The sequence below is a fragment of the Meles meles genome, chromosome 19, assembly GCF_922984935.1.
Source record: "Meles meles chromosome 19, mMelMel3.1 paternal haplotype, whole genome shotgun sequence".
Classification (NCBI taxonomy): Eukaryota; Metazoa; Chordata; class Mammalia; order Carnivora; family Mustelidae; genus Meles; species Meles meles.
In genome coordinates this window covers 18015871-18031717 of record NC_060084.1, presented here as the reverse complement: position 1 = coordinate 18031717, position 15847 = coordinate 18015871, and the positions used below count along the sequence as shown (strand labels likewise).

General features: G+C 56.9%; 4 protein-coding genes across 9 annotated transcripts; 2 read left to right on the top strand and 2 right to left on the bottom strand.

The window, feature by feature from the left end:
- Positions 1–33: 33 nt before the first annotated feature.
- On the bottom strand, positions 34–2778 carry ACD (ACD shelterin complex subunit and telomerase recruitment factor). 3 transcript variants are annotated; one of them, XM_045989111.1, is made up of 12 exons: positions 2594–2778; positions 2357–2493; positions 2126–2219; positions 1968–2044; positions 1793–1837; positions 1647–1681; positions 1351–1502; positions 1191–1272; positions 1013–1093; positions 468–841; positions 250–341; positions 34–171 (listed from the first exon to the last, which is right to left on the bottom strand). In XM_045989111.1, exons 1-12 carry the CDS (start codon positions 2690–2692, stop codon positions 93–95), a joined length of 1347 nt encoding a protein of 448 aa, XP_045845067.1. In that variant the 5' UTR covers positions 2693–2778; the 3' UTR covers positions 34–92. The 3 variants fall into 3 exon arrangements, with proteins under 3 accessions (XP_045845067.1, XP_045845066.1, XP_045845068.1); XM_045989110.1 differs by having other exon boundaries at positions 1176–1272; positions 2594–2777; XM_045989112.1 differs by having other exon boundaries at positions 1176–1272; positions 2357–2506; positions 2594–2768.
- Positions 2779–3388: 610 nt separating this feature from the next.
- PARD6A (par-6 family cell polarity regulator alpha) lies at positions 3389–5244 on the top strand. Of its 4 annotated transcripts, none has more exons than XM_045988406.1 (3): positions 3389–3514; positions 3903–4125; positions 4367–5244. In XM_045988406.1, exons 1-3 carry the CDS (start codon positions 3464–3466, stop codon positions 5119–5121), a joined length of 1029 nt encoding a protein of 342 aa, XP_045844362.1. In that variant the 5' UTR covers positions 3389–3463; the 3' UTR covers positions 5122–5244. The 4 variants fall into 4 exon arrangements, with proteins under 4 accessions (XP_045844362.1, XP_045844363.1, XP_045844361.1 ...); XM_045988407.1 differs by having other exon boundaries at positions 3389–3526; positions 3903–4035; positions 4370–5244; XM_045988405.1 differs by having other exon boundaries at positions 3389–3526; positions 4370–5244.
- Positions 5245–5435: 191 nt separating this feature from the next.
- On the bottom strand, positions 5436–8897 carry ENKD1 (enkurin domain containing 1). The gene is made up of 8 exons (XM_045988431.1): positions 8836–8897; positions 8504–8603; positions 8209–8403; positions 7506–7678; positions 6406–6531; positions 6139–6302; positions 5901–6037; positions 5436–5803 (listed from the first exon to the last, which is right to left on the bottom strand). Exons 2-8 carry the CDS (start codon positions 8586–8588, stop codon positions 5643–5645), a joined length of 1041 nt encoding a protein of 346 aa, XP_045844387.1. The 5' UTR covers positions 8589–8603; positions 8836–8897; the 3' UTR covers positions 5436–5642.
- A 236-nt stretch (positions 8898–9133) lies between these two features.
- Positions 9134–10743, top strand: C19H16orf86 (chromosome 19 C16orf86 homolog). Its single transcript, XM_045989418.1, has 4 exons — positions 9134–9238; positions 9455–9684; positions 10013–10230; positions 10307–10743. Exons 1-4 carry the CDS (start codon positions 9134–9136, stop codon positions 10741–10743), a joined length of 990 nt encoding a protein of 329 aa, XP_045845374.1.
- Positions 10744–15847: the final 5104 nt, after the last annotated feature.

Here is a 15847-nt window from a genome sequence, read left to right as displayed (position 1 = left end):
TTTTATTAAAAAACTCGAAGGAGCAGAGCGTGGAGCACTGTTTGTCTATCCCAGGCCTGGATCTGTGTGCATATATCCTCCCCCATGATCCCTCACACCTGGGTTAGCTGAGAATCCGGCGGTGGTTCCATCAGAAAGTGCAAGGCCCAGGCCACGAGCTGGGGAGGGAGCCTGGGAAGAGAACCATGGCTGTAGGTCAATGGGGACAGGGACTGGTGACAAAGCATAGGGGCAGCCCTAGGCACTCACCTGACGGCTTGGACCTGGGCACAGAGGGAGGTGCAGGGTGGCTCATACCCATATTGGAAGGCAGAACCATCACGATGCCTCTTTGGAGGGTCCTGAAGGGGGGTGTGGTATCAGGAGAGGGGCCAATAAGGACCCCTAAGCCCATCTAAGGCTACCCTCCACCCCTACTCCCAGCTCCACTCAAGGCCTACCCCATTCTACTATCCATGTATGCTCACCCAAACAGGGCTGGACTCCAGGGCTCCCGGGGTGCTTTTTGTCCTTGGAGAGTGCTGCCAGTTCTTGGGGGGCAACCCTTGCTCCTTGAATTCCAGGCTAGGTTTCTGGGCCCTAGTCATAATGGCCTGATGTGGACTGGGTACATAGCCAAGGGGTGACAGAGTTGGGGTGCAGCTCAGGAGTGGGGAACTGGGAACATGGCTAGGGTGTGGGGAGCCAGGGGGCAGGGGGCCAGGGGCTGAACAGATGGCTGGTACAGCCTGGGCGCTGCCCTTTTGCACTGGGTCTGGAGCAGCCAAGGACAGGGAAGGCAGAAGGCTGATGCTGGCGCCGCTTTCCTCTGAGGACACGTGGCTGGATAAAGCTGGAGTTCCTGGGAAGGAGGGGACTGACTGTGGGCACAGCCCTCTCAGCTCAGTAGCCCGTGAGTTTAGGCAGGCCTATAGGGACTGTGTGCATCCCCTACCTGGGTGTGCAACCTTTTGCAGCAGCCTGGGAACCTGGGGGATAGCAGTGAATGGCTGCGGCCTGAGCACCCCCTTACCTGAGGAAGTAGGCGAGGAAGGAGAAATGAGGGTCAGCGATAGGTCCTGCAAACCTGGGTCTGGTGGAGGCAGCTCAGGACCTGAAGGTCAGGGGGAGCTTATTAGCAGTGTGGGTACTGGGCCCCCAGGTACCCTCCTCTTCCCCTCTCCAGTCTTCCACACCTGGTGCTCTCTGACCTGGGCCCAGAGAGCTCAGAACTCGCTGGTCATTCTCAGAGATGTGCAGCCATGAGCTGAGGACAGTGTACACAGCTTCTCCCTGTGGGGCATAAACTCTTAGCACAGCCCTTGCTCAACTCCTCACCCTGACATTCCCCAAGGGAAGCCCCAGACTGACCGTGGCCCTATGGCAAGAGGAGGTCCAGCGGGTGAAGGGGGGTGCTGTGCAAGGGCCTGCCAGCATCAGACAGCTCTCAGCCAGATGCACTAGCGCTCCCCGATGCTCCTGGTCCTCTTGCACTTCATCCAGAAGCTGGGACAGTGAAAGTCCTAAAGGCAGGGGACGAGAGGATGGGCCAAAACTTAAAGAAGGGAAGGGTGGGTAGAGAGAAGAGCTTACTAAAGAAGCAAAAGATAGTGACCGAGGATGTCATTCTATGGGTGTTAGGATCATTGGCCAAACACTATAAGTACCTGCACTGGGGGAGACGGACTCTGAAAGGTGCTCCCTATAGAAACAGAGAAAACAAGGCTGAGGAACAATCCTGAGGCTTGTCTACACAGATCTACCATCCCCTGACATAGCCACACTTGGCTGAAGAGCCCAATTCCATACTCACTCCAGACAGTCAAAGAGCTTTTTCTGCACATCCGGGTCCTGGTTGCTGGGGGGCGGGGGGAGAGTAGCAGGCAATGTTGTTACTAGGGGCTTAAGCCCTCCCACTCAAAAGACCTGTACCAAAGGCAGTCAGGCCTGATTAGGGAGAACAGCTGGTGGGTGGAGGCATCACTTACCAACCAATCACCCGTTCCCGGCGCTGCTCTGCAGGCAGCAGGCTGAAGCGATCCACCTGGAGGTAGAACTCTGCGGGCTGAAGGAGTCCAGGGGCAGGTGTTAGGAGCTGTCACGGAGTCAGGCTCATTAACCCACCCAAGCCAGCCTCACCACTCACCGCGCCACCTTCGGCGACTTGGACGCGGACCCCACAGTCCTGCAGCAGCAGCAGCCGACCTTCTGCCCCTCGGAAGCCGAACTCTTTCTCCTCCCTGCCACAAGCACGACCATCACCGCCTTAGCCCGCTCAAACAGCCCTGCCCGCTTGCGGCCCCGCGCACCTCCGGCTGAGGCCTCGCGTTCTCTCACTAGACTCGGATTTCCCCAGGCCCCGCGCGGCGTCTCTCACCAGTCCGAGGCGTTCAGGGCCTCCCGCGTCACTAGGCACCGGACACTGTGGGTCCCGTCAGACACAAGGAGCGCCGCTGCGACGTCAGAGGGGTCAGAGGCGTGGGACGGGCCCGGAGCCTCGGCCTCCTGTAGCACCTGACGGCGTCGACTGGCGTCAAATCCACCACCCTCGGGCCCTGCCCACCGCCCTCGGGCTTTGCCCTTCTCCGAGCCCTGGGAAGTGGGGAGGGCTCACCTCGAGCAGCTGCCCCGCCTGCGGACTTGAGAGTGCATCTGACCCCAGGACCAGGTCTCGAATCCAAGGCCGCAATACCAAACTCCCCATGCCTGCCATTCCCGCAGCAGCCCCTAGCCGAAAACCACCATCCCGTGTTTCCCGCGGGCGCCGGGACCCCGCCTCTCGTCGGAAGAGGAAGCGCACAGTGGCTGGGCGGGACCTAAGGTCGTGGCCCCGCCCATAAGCGTGCCCGCGCGTGCGCACGACCCCGTGTTGTTCCGCGCAAACTCTTGGGTAGAGTGGATATCCACCTACTTAGTTTCACCCTGGTGTCTCCGAGAAGCGGCATGGCGTTCGGGCCTTTCGTTGAGATTACCATGCCACGGGGAAGGATGGAGAGGGAGGGATCTGGGGCTTGAGGCTGCGGTCAAGAGTGGTCAAGCGAGTTGGCTCAAAAACACTTCAACACCTTGTGAACCCGCGGAGCTCAGCAAATATTTATCGCCTTTTCCTCTTCTAAACGTGCAGTCATCTAACGTTATAAGGCCAATGGAAATAATAATACATAGACAACAGTCAAAAAATATCACTTCCCTCACCCTCCACTTGGATTGGCCAAACCCCTCCCCCAGACTCCAGAGACTCGCGCGCTGTAGCGTAATGACGTAAGAGCACGCGAAGACGCCTCCGCCCTCATCTCCGTTTCCTAGGAAACGTGGACTCCGAGTTCCATTCTCTGTCGCTGCCCCCTTGACGTCATGGTCCGGATGGGAGGGCGGGCGAGTGCTACCGTCAGGGGCGGGGCGGCACGAGCCAGCCTGCCGGGGCTGTGCACCTGCGGCTCGGCGGGCCGCCTGGGGCACCGTCCCCGGCCCGCCCGGCCCCACCATGGCCAGGCCGCAGAGGACGCCGGCTCGCAGTCCCGACAACATCGTCGAGGTGAAGAGCAAAGTAAGGGCCCCTCTGGCCCCGGCTCCGGCCTCGGCCCTAGGCGCTTCCAATTCCCTTATTCTCCCCTTTCCTAGCTTTAGTCCCCACCACCTTTTTTCTCGCCTCCATCATTCATGTCCCATTCTCCGGCCTTTCCTTTCGCCTTCCTCCATCCATCTTCTTTCCACTGCCGGCATCTAAAGTCCCTCTGTGGCCTTGTTACCTGGAGGGCGGGGAGAAGACCTTGGACAGCGTCCCTTGTACTGGAGCTGAGGTCTGGGCGCAAGGCTGCAGCCTTAGCGACAGCCTTTTCCGACCTCTAACACCCTCGGACCCGCGGTGGGAAAGGGCACGGGCTCCATCCTGACCCCTCCTTTCACCCACCCCCTGCTTCCAGTTTGATGCTGAGTTCCGACGCTTCGCTCTGCCCCGCGCTTCGGTGAGTGGCTTCCAAGAGTTTTCGCGGTTGCTGCGTGCAGTGCACCAGATCCCAGGCCTGGACGTGCTGCTTGGCTATACAGATGCTCACGGTGACCTTCTGCCCCTCACCAACGATGACAGCCTGCACCGGGCCCTGGCCACTGGGCCCCCACCGCTGCGCCTGCTAGTACAGAAGCGGGGTGAGGAGGATGGGGTACAGTGGGCAGCCTCTGTGGGGTAGAACACCAGGGCAGAGCTACAAGGGTTAGCCCATGCCCAGGGTGTCCAGGCTTCATTCTCTGCAGTTCCTGCCCTTGGTCTGACCTCCAAGTAGTGGGAAATAGATACCGTGCCCCCTTTCCCAGGTCTGGGCGAGAGGGAAAAGGGCCCATGTGGGAGAACAGGGTCTCTGATCTCAGCACCCACCCCCCCCTCCTGCAGCAGAAGCTGACTCCAGTGGCCTGGCTTTCCCATCCAGCTCTCTGCAGCGGCGCAAGAAAGGGCTTCTACTTCGGCCAGTGGCACCCCTGCGCACCCGGCCACCTCTGCTGATTAGCCTGCCCCAAGATTTCCGCCAGGTTTCTTCAGTCATAGATGTGGACCTACTGCCTGAGACCCACCGACGGGTGCGCCTGCACAAGCATGGCTCCGACCGCCCCCTGGGTTTCTACATCCGAGATGGCATGAGTGTACGTGTAGCTCCCCAGGGCCTGGAACGGGTTCCAGGCATCTTCATCTCCCGCCTGGTACGAGGGGGCCTGGCTGAGAGTACAGGGCTGCTGGCAGTCAGTGATGAGATCCTCGAGGTCAATGGTATTGAGGTGGCTGGGAAGACCTTGGACCAAGTGACGGACATGATGGTCGCCAATAGCCACAACCTCATTGTCACTGTCAAGCCAGCCAATCAGCGCAATAATGTGGTGCGTGGGGCATCTGCGCGTCTGACAGGGCCTCGCTCTGCTGGGCTTGGGCCTACTGAGGCTGATAGCGATGATGACAGCAGTGATCTGGTCATTGAGAACCGCCAGCCTCCCTGTTCCAATGGGCTGTCTCAGGGGCCTCCATGCTGGGACCTGCGCCAGGGCCGTCTACTTCCTGGTGCCCGCAGCTCTCTGCCTTCCCTGGATGATCAGGAGCAGGCCAGCTCTGGATGGGGGAGCAACATGCGAGGAGATGGTAGTGGCTTTAGCCTCTGACAGGCAAGGATGCAGCCCCTTGTCACTCCAGGCTGCTGGGACATGGCAGGGACCTCCCCGGTGGGGGTTTCTAGCTTGCTCACAGAACCCTCTCAGTCTGGGGAACATTAAAGGTTTTCTACAAATGCAGTCATCATCTTTCTGTGTCCCAGCCTTAATGTCCTCCGTGGTCTCACGGTTTTGCCTTCTGCCGTGGACACGAGGCAGGAGTGATAAGGATAACAGAGAGACCTTCCCGTAATTGAGCAGCAGGAGGGACACCAGGTTTGGCATTTCTAGGGTAAGAAAAGCTCTTACGGAAACAAACCTCACTGTGTACAAAAGGTTTAATTTGGACAAAGGGGTTAAGAGGCTGGGCTGGTCCTTCTACATCCACCAGTGGCTGGGAAGAGTGCTCTGGGGATACTGCCCACCCCACTCTCCTGTCTCCAAACTCCATTCCATGATGGGGCTTCATCCTGCCTTTGCAGCTGTGGGGCGATCCTCAGTGAGGACCCCCACAACTACCCCCATAAAAGGGCTCAGGCATCCATCTTCACGAAGACCTTGGGGCGGGAAAAGATCTTGATGGCTTCCTCTACCTGCACCAGCTTCCGGTCCAGCTCCGCACGGTGGCCCTGGGCCCTGAGTGAATCTGCCCCGGCAGGCAGCAGCACCAGCTCACGTAGCAACTGGCTCTGGCCTACAGGGGGCCCAGGGACAGTGACTGCTGGGCAGGGGTGCATGGTCCCCACTCGGTTCCCCGTCCACTGCCCCTTATCCCTTACCCATGAACTCACTCTGGAGCAGATTGCTCAGGGTCTCCAGCCGCTGATTCTCAGGCATGCGAGTGTGGCCTGGGGGCATGGCAGGGTCCGGCAGGCTCTGCTGGCGGGCCTCGGCCTCCCGCCGCCACAGATCCCTGCGTTCCAACAAGCTGCAGATGCACAGGCTCAGAGGTGATGGTCCCAGGGGCAGAGGTCATCTCCCACCCCCCATAGGCACCCCTCACCCTGGGTGTTGGGCAGTGGGACCTACTAATGAGGCATATGGCCCTTCTGCGTGGTGTTGTAGTGCTCCTGGGCTTGCCGCTGCTGCTCCAGCACTTGTGCCAGGACCTGCAGTGAGCGGGAATGCCTCCGGGGGGCCCTCTTGGCAGTGCGGGCATTGTGGCTAATGAAGTCCACACCCAGGCCTGGCCTCTGCAGGACATGGCAAGCAGGATAGGGCAGACAGCACTGTGATGTGCTCCTGGACCCCTCAAGATCTCTGCCCCCCGCCCCAAGCTCCCAAACATCCTCTCACCTTAGCACTGGGGCCTGGTAGGGTTAGCTGAGGACTGGGGACACGGGGTGGTGGGAGCCCAGGGCCGCAGCGGGAGTGTGCCCGCAGGAAGTGGGCAGGCTCTGTTCCAGAGGCAGGGCTGGGCTCCTGGAGGGCAGGGCATAGCACAGGAATCAGGCAGGCTGAAGTCGGTCTTAAGCCACCCATATGAGTGAGCTTCTGTTCCTTCTGCCTGTGAGGATACTTATCTCCAGCCCTATGGGCCTCTTCCCTTTTGAAGGAACACTTCTATCCATGAGCATTTAAGTATGTGGGTGTCTCACATCTTTAGGAAAACAACAAACCACCCCTCCTTCAACCTCAGTCCTGACTCTGGCTAAACCATTCCCTTTTTCTCTCCTTCCTGGCCAAGCTTCCTGGCTCTGTCCCCACCAAGGTCATTCACAGCTGGCCTCCAAGCCCTCAAATCCAGGGTCACTTCCCTGGGCTCACTGTCATCAGCCTAATCCTCAATAACTCCTGGGTCTCTCTCTTCAGATCCAGACCTGACTGACTCTCCATCTGTTTCCTGGGCATACTCCCAGCCCCCTAGGAGTCCCACAAATGCTTCAGTTTCAACAAATTTGCATATGACCTTACTGTCTTTTCTCTCTATCCTGTTTCTCCTTCTGAAGACTCTGGATAGAGAAATGGTACTACTGTCTACCAAAGTCCCACCACTGTACCCCTGCCCTTCTCAACACCCTTAGAAATAAAGGAATCTTTTATGATGTGGGTCTGGCTGACTTCTTAGCCTAGGCTCATACTCTTCTCCCCCGTACACAACATACCACTGCCCACACTCCCTCTAGTCTTAGAACTTCTATCTATAAGGCTCCATCTCAGTAGAATGTTGTCTTCCATTCTCTCCTTGCCTGATTCCTACTTGCCCTTCAGGATCCCCCAGCCATCGCCACTTCTGAGGAAACCCCCAGCCTGACCCTGCAGCAGAATCGGCTATTTCTTAGCCCCTGGTACCCTAGTCCCCTGTGATTTTCACCCCCCCCCCCAACTCAGATTTGAGCATAACTGCCTGTCAGTCAACAGGATGAACAATGCTCGTGGCTCTCCAAGCCAGGTACCTGTAGTTGGGCCTTGACCCGGGACTCCACTTTGTCATATTTGGGCGAGCGCCACAGAGCCTTCAGGGGCCTGGGCTGTCCCTGCTCCCGGCTGCGCTCCTGCTCCTGGAAGCGCCTCTGGATCTCCCTGATCCGCTTCAGGTTCTCCTTCTCATGGTCTTTAGGGTCCTTCCCTGGGAAAAAGATGTTGCCAGACTCTACCCTACATACAGCCCAGGAGATCTAAGTCCCACCAGTTCAGACATTGGCCTGCACCTCCCTCCTACAGAAAGATCTCCCTGACCTCACCATCTAAGACAGTATACACATCATTACATTCCCTTTCTGACAATTACCTTCTTCTGTCCTTGATTAGTCTCTACATTTTTATTGTGAAGTACACCGTGAATGATTTTGTATATTATATCCATCTCTTTACTTGTTTATTGTTTTTCTAGCACCTACAGAGTGGGCCGCAGTAGGCACTCCACACACAAGGTTTTGCTGATGCATGAATTCATTAAGCTGAGGTAGGGTTCCTGGGAACTACTTCATTCAGTCCTCTCCTGTGAGGAAGTAATGCATTTCTCCCTCCTTTTATAGTTGGAGAAAATGACACTTGGAGAGGCAAAGCCTGAGCCCAGATCTGGGAAGGAGAAGCAACGCTTTTGATCTTAGCGTCTGACCTCATACTCGCTTCAATGCCCCTTCTGTACGAACTTACTCTTGGGAGAGGCCCCTGGGCCTAGGGAGATGCCCCTGAGTTGTAGCAGCACTCCCCCGACGCCACGCCGGCCTCGCTCCAGGATCTCTCTGCCTCCAGGACCTATGCGGGGCCCGCGCGAAGGGGTGGCGTCCAAGTCGAGGTCCGAAGTCAGCAGGTCCAGCTTCAGTGCATTTCCCTCAAGGCGTCCTTGGGCTGACAGGCCAGACGGGGCCGAGTGCGGAGTTCAGTAGTGAAGCAGAGTCAGAACCTCGCTTGGGCCTCACCCCGCCGCGCCGCCCCATGCCCAACTCACCAGAGGCCGGCCGCCGGTAGTAGTCAGGGCAGACCGTAGGGTCTGGGGGTATGGGCCCCGAAATGCGGGACGGGCCCTCGCACATGCCGCCGTCGCTGCCCTGCAATGGTGCACCGAGGCCTGCTGGGCTGCGCATTTCCGGGCCCTGGCCCCTTCCTCAGCCCAGTGCCTTCTCCCTGGTCCTGGACCCAGACCCTGACCCCGGCGTTGCCCTCCATTCCCGGTCCCCGCCGCGCAGCCCGACCCCGCCAGCCCTTGCCGCCTCCGCTCCTAACCCACTTCCCTGTCCGGTAGGCGACCCCTTCCTCGAAACACTCGGGCAAGTTGCTCACCGGAGCAGTTTTGCCGCCGACCGCCGCAACCCCACGGGCTTGCTGTTGCCAGGTAACAGTAGTTTCCGTCCCTGAGGTCAGGGGCCACGGCCCCCTGGCGCAAAGCCTTCTGGGGCTTGTAGTTCCAGCTGAGAGTGGAGCAGAGCCACCGTCAGGTTCCCTTCCCACTCGCCTGCCCTTGCTGGCGGGTCTCTGGGGTCAGCGCCCAGTACCCGGGGTCAGCGCCAGGTCCCCAAGGCCGGCCCCTCGCCGTCCTCCCCGCAAGCAACCTTCGAGGAGGCGCTGACCTCGCGCAGCCATGGCCTCAGCAGTGGCAGAGAGACGGCCAGGGGCCCAGGAGAAGACAGCAGCGGGGCCGGCACACCTCGCGGAGTCGTCCGGTGACCACGCTCAGGGCTTTGAGGTGACCGTCAGTCTGTGTAGTCTTCAAACACTTGTCCGCGGCGCTCTAGGAGGCCAAATTCTGTGCGACGCCCCTCTAACGGCCAGGACAAGCGCCACGGGGCAGGGAGGGACACGGGCTGGTGCCCTTCATCTGCATTTGGTGTTTCTCAGGTGTCTCATGACTGATCCCCTGTATCCTTTGCTTGGTGACCAGTTACCTATGTGTCACCTCTAGTGTCCAGTGATGGCCGACCCGTGCCTGGTACCAGCTTATGAGGCCTGCCGGACTGTGGGTGAAGACAAGTGCCCAACAGGACCAGTCTCAGAGCCTGAGGTCCAGGAGGAACAACTCAAGCTGGAGGAAGAGAGGCTTAAGCTAGAGGGGGAGTCTCTAGAGGAGAGAGGCCCCAGGCCTACAGCCTCCATTGTGAGGGCCAGTCATGGTCCGAAGAGGAAGCCGGTCAAGTGAGGGAGTTTTCAGAGGGAGTTGGGCGGGCTCACACTCCTACAGAGTGCACCTTATCCCCTGCCACCACCATCATTCCTCGCTCCCCCTGTTCCTGAAGAGCCCTGGCATTGGGGGTGGGGGGGAGGCATCCAGGGGAGGAGTCTCAAGGCCTTGTAGGGTACTGAGCTCACAGGAGTTCTAGTCCCCTGTCCAGCCCAGAGCCTCACTGACCAGGAAGGGGACAAGAATCTAGGCCCCAGGTGGCGGACAGGCAGGGCTATTCCCTATGGTCAGGGCACAGGAGCCAAAGCTGGAGGCTGGCTCCTTAGGCCTCCTATCCCCCAGCCTCCCAGGGCCTAGCCACCACGCCCATCCTAGGGCTGAAGCAGAGATGCCACACGGGCTGCCCCTGCAGAAGGAGGAATCGGAGAGTAGCCAGAGTGAGCCCTTACCATCTGCCAAACAGCACAAAAAAGCCAAGAAGCGCAAGAGTCTGGGGACTCCAGTGCTTCCAGCTCTGGCCAGCACGCTGTCTGCGCCTTCAGAGACCTTGGGGCTGGAGCGTGAGTAGCAGCCCCTGGGCCTTCCCTTTTCCTCCTGCCCGATGGGACCCTGACATGGCACAGCTTGGTGTTCCAGCCCCTGCCCTGACCCGGGTCTTTGCAGGAAAGGCCCAGCGCCTGCGGCCCCTGTACCAGTACATCAACTATTGCAATCCGGAGCTGAATCAGGCAGGGGAGGGGGACAGGGAGGCTGAGGCAGAGATGGAGACTGAGTTGGAGCTGGCCCTGGTCCCCGAGGAAGCAGGTGTGGAGCAACTGCAGGCCTTGCTGCCTGTGGCAGGTGAGCTGGCCTCAGGCCTCACTTTGCCTTGTCCCAATACATTGGTGTCCTCCACCCATGCTCTGGTTCCCCTGGGAGAGGAGGTGGGAGAGGAGCCTGGGTGTGTGTCCAGGTTGGGGGTCAGCAGCCACCTCAAGGCTGAGGTGGATAAGTCAACCCAGGTGGACATTGACAAGATACTGAGTGTTTGTGCCGCCCCGCTTGTACCTCCACTCTCTCCTCAGTACAAGTGACTTTCCTGCCCCATCCCCCACCCCCGCCACTGGTGGCTCCCCTTCTCCTAAGTCTGAACCAGAGCAGCAGCCTAGGCCCTGGGTGGAGGGGAGAAAGTTGGCCCCTCTCCCAACTTGGGACCTTGGACTTGCTGAAAATAAACATTTTTTCCTTTTCTCAGACTTTATGATTTCACAAATAAGATGGCTGAAGAGAGGCTGGGAAGGTGGGTGCAGGGTTTGAAGCCTGACTGGTCATCTGGATCACCCAAGAGCTTGACAAAAGTACAGGTTCTTGGGCACGAACCCAGACCTAACCAAATCAGAATCTGCAGGGGTGGAGCCTACTTTTGTGCATTTAAATGCTCCTCAGATGAACCTGAAGGTCAGGCAGGATAACAGTGGGGATGTAGAGGGAGGTGGTGACAAGGAGAAACTTGGGGCAGAGAAAGGAAAGGGATGGCCAGGTCACAGCAAGCAAGTGCTTGGCTATTCTCCCTGTCTCCCAGGGGAGCAGCCTGCATTTGGTCTGACCAGGAGGGTCCAACACTTAAGGTCCCCCTGTTGAGGTGTACGAGTTCATCTGCCTGCCCCAAGAGTGGCATCTTCGGAACACTAGCCACTCACTGGAGGCCACAGTTGGACCAGACTTTGCCCTTAAGGTGGCCCCGTTAACAGAGGCATTGGTGCCTTTTTCCTGGCAGCCAGGGGGTAGTGGAGGATGTGAATGTTCTCCCTGAGCCTTGCAGCCAAGCCACTGGATAACCACAAATAGGCAAAAGCTTAAGTGACAGCCAGTGCCGGACATCTTGGAAACCCTCATATCCTGCTGCCTCCTGGTCCTCCTGCCATGTCCTTCATATACCTTAAATGTAGGGATTTCCAAATTAAATGAGTAACTTCTCCCTCCAATCTGCTTTTTTCGCCATGTTTCATCTGCACAACTGTTCAAGCCAAAATCATGGGTGTCGCCCCAGTGCCCATCCTGTTCTTTGCTTATTCTTTACTCCGGCAAGCGAATCAGGCAGCAAATCTGGTGTATGTACCCTCTAGGCTGAGTCTCTCAGATCCTATGGTCAGCACCCCTGTCCTGGGACGGTTATCTTCAGGCGAGAGCACCCTACTCTCCCTGCTTGTGGTCCCCTGCCCGACGAATCCACCCAGTGATCCTGCTGCACACCCACCTGAACACGATTTGTTGCTTCCCTTCTAGCATCTTGCACCTCTTGCTCCAGCTGCCTTACAACTTTTCAGTGGCTGTAAGTCCCGGACCAGCCACATCTTTCTTTTACTCTCTTCACATGGGGCTTCCCCTGCCTAAAATGCCTTTATTCCTTTACCCCCCAACCTGGCTATTGCGCTCTTACCTTGAAGACTTGGGGAAACTTTGCTTCTAACACCCAGGGTGTAGCATTTACATACCACTGCTGCTCTGGGTTATACTGTTTTCAGGACTAGGCTGTGAACTCCCCAAGAGCATTTGTCATTGCATTGCGCCAACCTAGCAGAGGGCCCCCACAAAAGGCACAAAGATAAGGAGACCAAGGTGGGGAGCTGAGGAAGCTGCAGAGAACAGGTCAGGATCTGAAAGGCTGAGGCCATCCAAAGTCCAGAACCATGTGGGGGACCCCTTGAATAATGGCCTGGCAAGATCATTTGGATAGGGTGGGCAGGCCCAGATGGAAGCAGGAAGAAAATTGGCATCGTCCCAGGTTGCTTCCACCTTTACAGGTCACTTGGAAGACCTGTATTATTTATGTTTTCTACTCACACTTTATTATTATGATTTATTTATTTTTTATTATTTCTGCTCACACTTCTCCCCGGGTAGCGACCAGACCACCCCAGAAGATACCGTCCACAGGGACCACGCAGACCAAGTCTTGTCCATAGGGATGAGTATGGATTCTGCAGGATTTTTCAGAGGTAAAAGGCTCTTTAACATAACTGAGCTTGGGCCACCTGAGTGGCTCAGTTAGCCAAGCATCTGACTTTGGTTCAGGTCATGATCTCAGGGTCTTGGGATTGAGCCCCACATCAGGCTCCCTGCTCAGCAGGGAGTCTGCTTCTCCCTCTCTCTGCCCCTCGCCCCGCTCATCTTTCTCACTCTGCTCTCTCAGATAAAATCCTAAAAAAAAAAAAAAAAAAAAAGTTAACTGAGCTTGACTGCCTCACTTCATGGCTGAGGAAGCAGAGGCCTTGAGTGAAGTGGCTTCGCATGAGATCATACCCCAGACACCAGGGAGACCCTGTCCTTTCCTGAATCCTGCAGATCTGGACCTGACGACTCAGGCTGAGGCCTGACCCAAGAAGGCCGAGTGTTTGCATTCTGTGTGGTGTCCAGAGCTGTAGGTATGAGCCAGGCCAGCACTGACGAGGAGGCTCTGTCCCTCCCTTCCAACAGGTGATGTAGGAATACTCAGAACTGATCTACATTTGCAGGTCTATTTCCTGACAGGTTTTTCTAAGCAGGGTGGGTTACAGTAGCCACAGAAAGAACAAGTCACTACTATTGTTCCTAAAAGCTCACCTTAGTGGCGCCGGGGTGGCTCAGTCAGTTAAGTGTCTGCCCTTGGCTCAGGTTATGATTCCAGGGTTCTGGGAACAAGCCCCGCATTAGGGTCCCTCCTAGCAGGGAGTCTGCCTCTCCCTCAAATAAATAAAGTCTTAAAAATATATATAAGATCTCACTCTAAGGGGGAAATGCTGAGTGTAATGCAAGGAGACAGGTGCCACAGAAGAGCAGAGGATCAAGGTTGTGGGACCTCAGTGGTGGGAAGAGCTGCCATTTTGCCTAGGGAAGCAGTGAAGAGACAGCCCGTCAGCTAACTCCTGAAGGAGTTAGGGGGCCTTCCAAGCAGAGGGTGCACCAGGGAAAAACCTTGCTTATGTGGAAGATGTCAGCCCCATGCAGGAGGGCCCCCTCATTTAACATGGCTTAAGCAGAGGCATGGCCAGACCAGGGTGGGGAGTTCTGGGAGTGATGAGAAGGAGTGTAGGCAAGGAGGCTCTTGGCCCGGCATTCTGGAGAGGTCACCTGGGCAGGAGTGAGAAGGGCAAAACGTGGAGGGGAGATGGGATAGGGAGGTAAGGGGGACTGCTAGGTTGACTGCTGTTTGGGTGAGTATGAGGCCTACATTTGGTTGGGAGTTGAGAAATAAGCAATAGATATTTGGAACTTCTTTGCTGATTGCTCTCACAGACAGCAAACTGCATTTCCAGCGGCTTGGAAAAATTTAATCTACTCTGTCCCCAGGAAGATCCTTGAGATTTGGCAGCTGGTCCTGGGAGGTGATGCTGCCTTCCTCCAGGAGGGGGCGCTGCGTGACAAGTCTGGATCCGAAGGCAGACACAGTGACCCCTGAGGAGAACCCAGCCGGTTTCCTCAGCCACAGGCATCTGGGGGATGGCCATGGACCTAGGCTCTGGGGAGAACCAACTGAGGACCCCAGGGTCCTCACAAAAGTAGCTCTGCACCAAGCCCACTGCCACTTGCCTCAGGACTTCTGGGAACCTGTCTTTGTAAACAAGGGGTTTGCTGTGGAGCCCCATGACACTTCAGTAGTGCCACTGTGGGTCAGCAGCCTGGCTTTCTTAAGTAGCAGCACCTGAGTCATGTATGATGGACACCTGTGCTTTCTTAGTAAATACCCCAATTTAGGAAGGATCCCATCATCCTACTAACACACAGAGGGACTAATCTGGAGCTGAGCTGATCACCCCAGGAAGAAGAGAGCAGCCTTTCTTTCTTTCTTTTTCTTTAAAGTAGGCTCCTCACCCAGTATGGATCCCAGTACAGGGCTGGAACCCACAACCCCAAGACAAAGACCTGAGCTGAGATCAAGTATCCGACACTCAACTGGCTGAGCCACCCAGGCACCCACCCACCCCTTTCTAAACTCTACCGGCATCCTGCCTTGTGGGCTCTCTCTGCGGTCCCCTCCTGGCTGAGGCCTCACTGAAATTCCTGCTGCAGAGGGAAGGCAGTAACCTGGATGGGGGCCTGAGCGGGGAGGGGCCGCGCCTGGGCACTCAGTCTCCGAGATCTGCAAGGGCTGGGGAAAGAGTAGTCTAGGGTCAGGCTCTGTAGTCAGAGGACCCTGACCAGACTCCTTCCGGGCTCCATCACTTGTAACTTATAGGAAGCAAGGAACTTTGCCCCTCTCTGCCTCAGTTTTCTGATCTGAATAATGAGAATTTTAGTAGAGGTACTCCACAGAGTGGTTTGGATGTTAAATGAAGTAACACGCATGAAGTGTCTTCCCCAGGAGGGAGGGGGTGGGCAGCATGCAAGCAGCACACTCCCCAACATGAGCCACTGCTGTGTTGTTGCACAGGGACAAGGTTTAGAACCAGGACAACACATAGGAAAATCAGCCTGACGAACTCTAGAAAGGGTGCCAAGAGGAAGAGGGAGGCCTCCCTGAACCTTTCTTTCTCTGGCAAGGAGCCCAGGGCAAGGAAGAGAGAGGAAGTTTAGAGAAGGGAAGAGCTGGGTTTAGGCCTAATCTGGGAAGGCTGGCAGAGGAAACAAAGGGGTGCGTGTGTCCTTTCCCCCCACCCACCTCACCTCTGACATGGTTAAAAGGCGGTCCCAGTGGAGACCAGTTAATAAAAGCAAGGCTGGGGCGCCTGGGTGGCTCAGTGGGTTAAGCCTCTGCCTTCAGCTCAGGTCATGATCTCAGGGTCCTGGGATCCAGCCCTGTACGGGGCTCTCTGCTCAGCGGGGAGCCGGCTTCCCTCTCTCTCTACCTGCCTCTCTGCCTACGTGTGATCTCTATCAAATAAATAAATAAAATCTTAAAAAAAGAAAAAAAGCAAAGCTGGTGATCGGCTGTCCGGGTCAGGCAGCCTTCAGCTATACCCACTCCATGTGGCAAGACGTGGAGCCGTCCTCTAGTTCATTCCATCCAGGTTCCCTGAGAGCACTCCTCACTTCCCCTCTCCCAGGGCTCTCCAGAGCCAAATCTGTGGTTGCAAGAACAGAACTCTTCCTGACCTCCAGCCCAGGAGGGTCCCTAACTCTCCTTATCTCCCTGAGATGGCATGCGTGACAAGCACAAATTAGGAAGTCTCGAGTCCTGTTGTCTGAGAAAAGACTTTTCCCTGGAGGGTTCCTGGGATT

Bases quoted from the DNA above. Each gene is read 5' to 3' on its own strand.
- ACD (XM_045989110.1), bottom strand. From the start codon at position 2,692: ATGGCAGGCATGGGGAGTTTGGTATTGCGGCCTTGGATTCGAGACCTG. The intron at 1,503-1,646 runs GTACTTATAGTG...CCCTGCCTTTAG, and splicing joins GTCCGTCTCCCCCAGTGCAG to GACTTTCACTGTCCCAGCTT. The intron at 842-1,012 runs GTAAGGGGGTGC...CCTCCTTCCCAG, and splicing joins TTCCTCGCCTACTTCCTCAG to GAACTCCAGCTTTATCCAGC.
- PARD6A (XM_045988404.1), top strand. From the start codon at position 3,464: ATGGCCAGGCCGCAGAGGACGCCGGCTCGCAGTCCCGACAACATCGTC. The intron at 3,527-3,902 runs GTAAGGGCCCCT...CCCTGCTTCCAG, and splicing joins TCGTCGAGGTGAAGAGCAAA to TTTGATGCTGAGTTCCGACG. The intron at 4,126-4,366 runs GTGAGGAGGATG...CCCCTCCTGCAG, and splicing joins CCTGCTAGTACAGAAGCGGG to CAGAAGCTGACTCCAGTGGC.
- ENKD1 (XM_045988431.1), bottom strand. From the start codon at position 8,588: ATGTGCGAGGGCCCGTCCCGCATTTCGGGGCCCATACCCCCAGACCCT. The intron at 6,532-7,505 runs GTACCTGGCTTG...CCTGCCCTCCAG, and splicing joins GGGTCAAGGCCCAACTACAG to GAGCCCAGCCCTGCCTCTGG. The intron at 5,804-5,900 runs GTGAGTTCATGG...GGCCCCCTGTAG, and splicing joins CCTGAGCAATCTGCTCCAGA to GCCAGAGCCAGTTGCTACGT.
- C19H16orf86 (XM_045989418.1), top strand. From the start codon at position 9,134: ATGGCCTCAGCAGTGGCAGAGAGACGGCCAGGGGCCCAGGAGAAGACA. The intron at 9,239-9,454 runs GTGACCGTCAGT...TGTCACCTCTAG, and splicing joins ACCACGCTCAGGGCTTTGAG to TGTCCAGTGATGGCCGACCC. The intron at 10,231-10,306 runs GTGAGTAGCAGC...TTGGTGTTCCAG, and splicing joins AGAGACCTTGGGGCTGGAGC to CCCCTGCCCTGACCCGGGTC.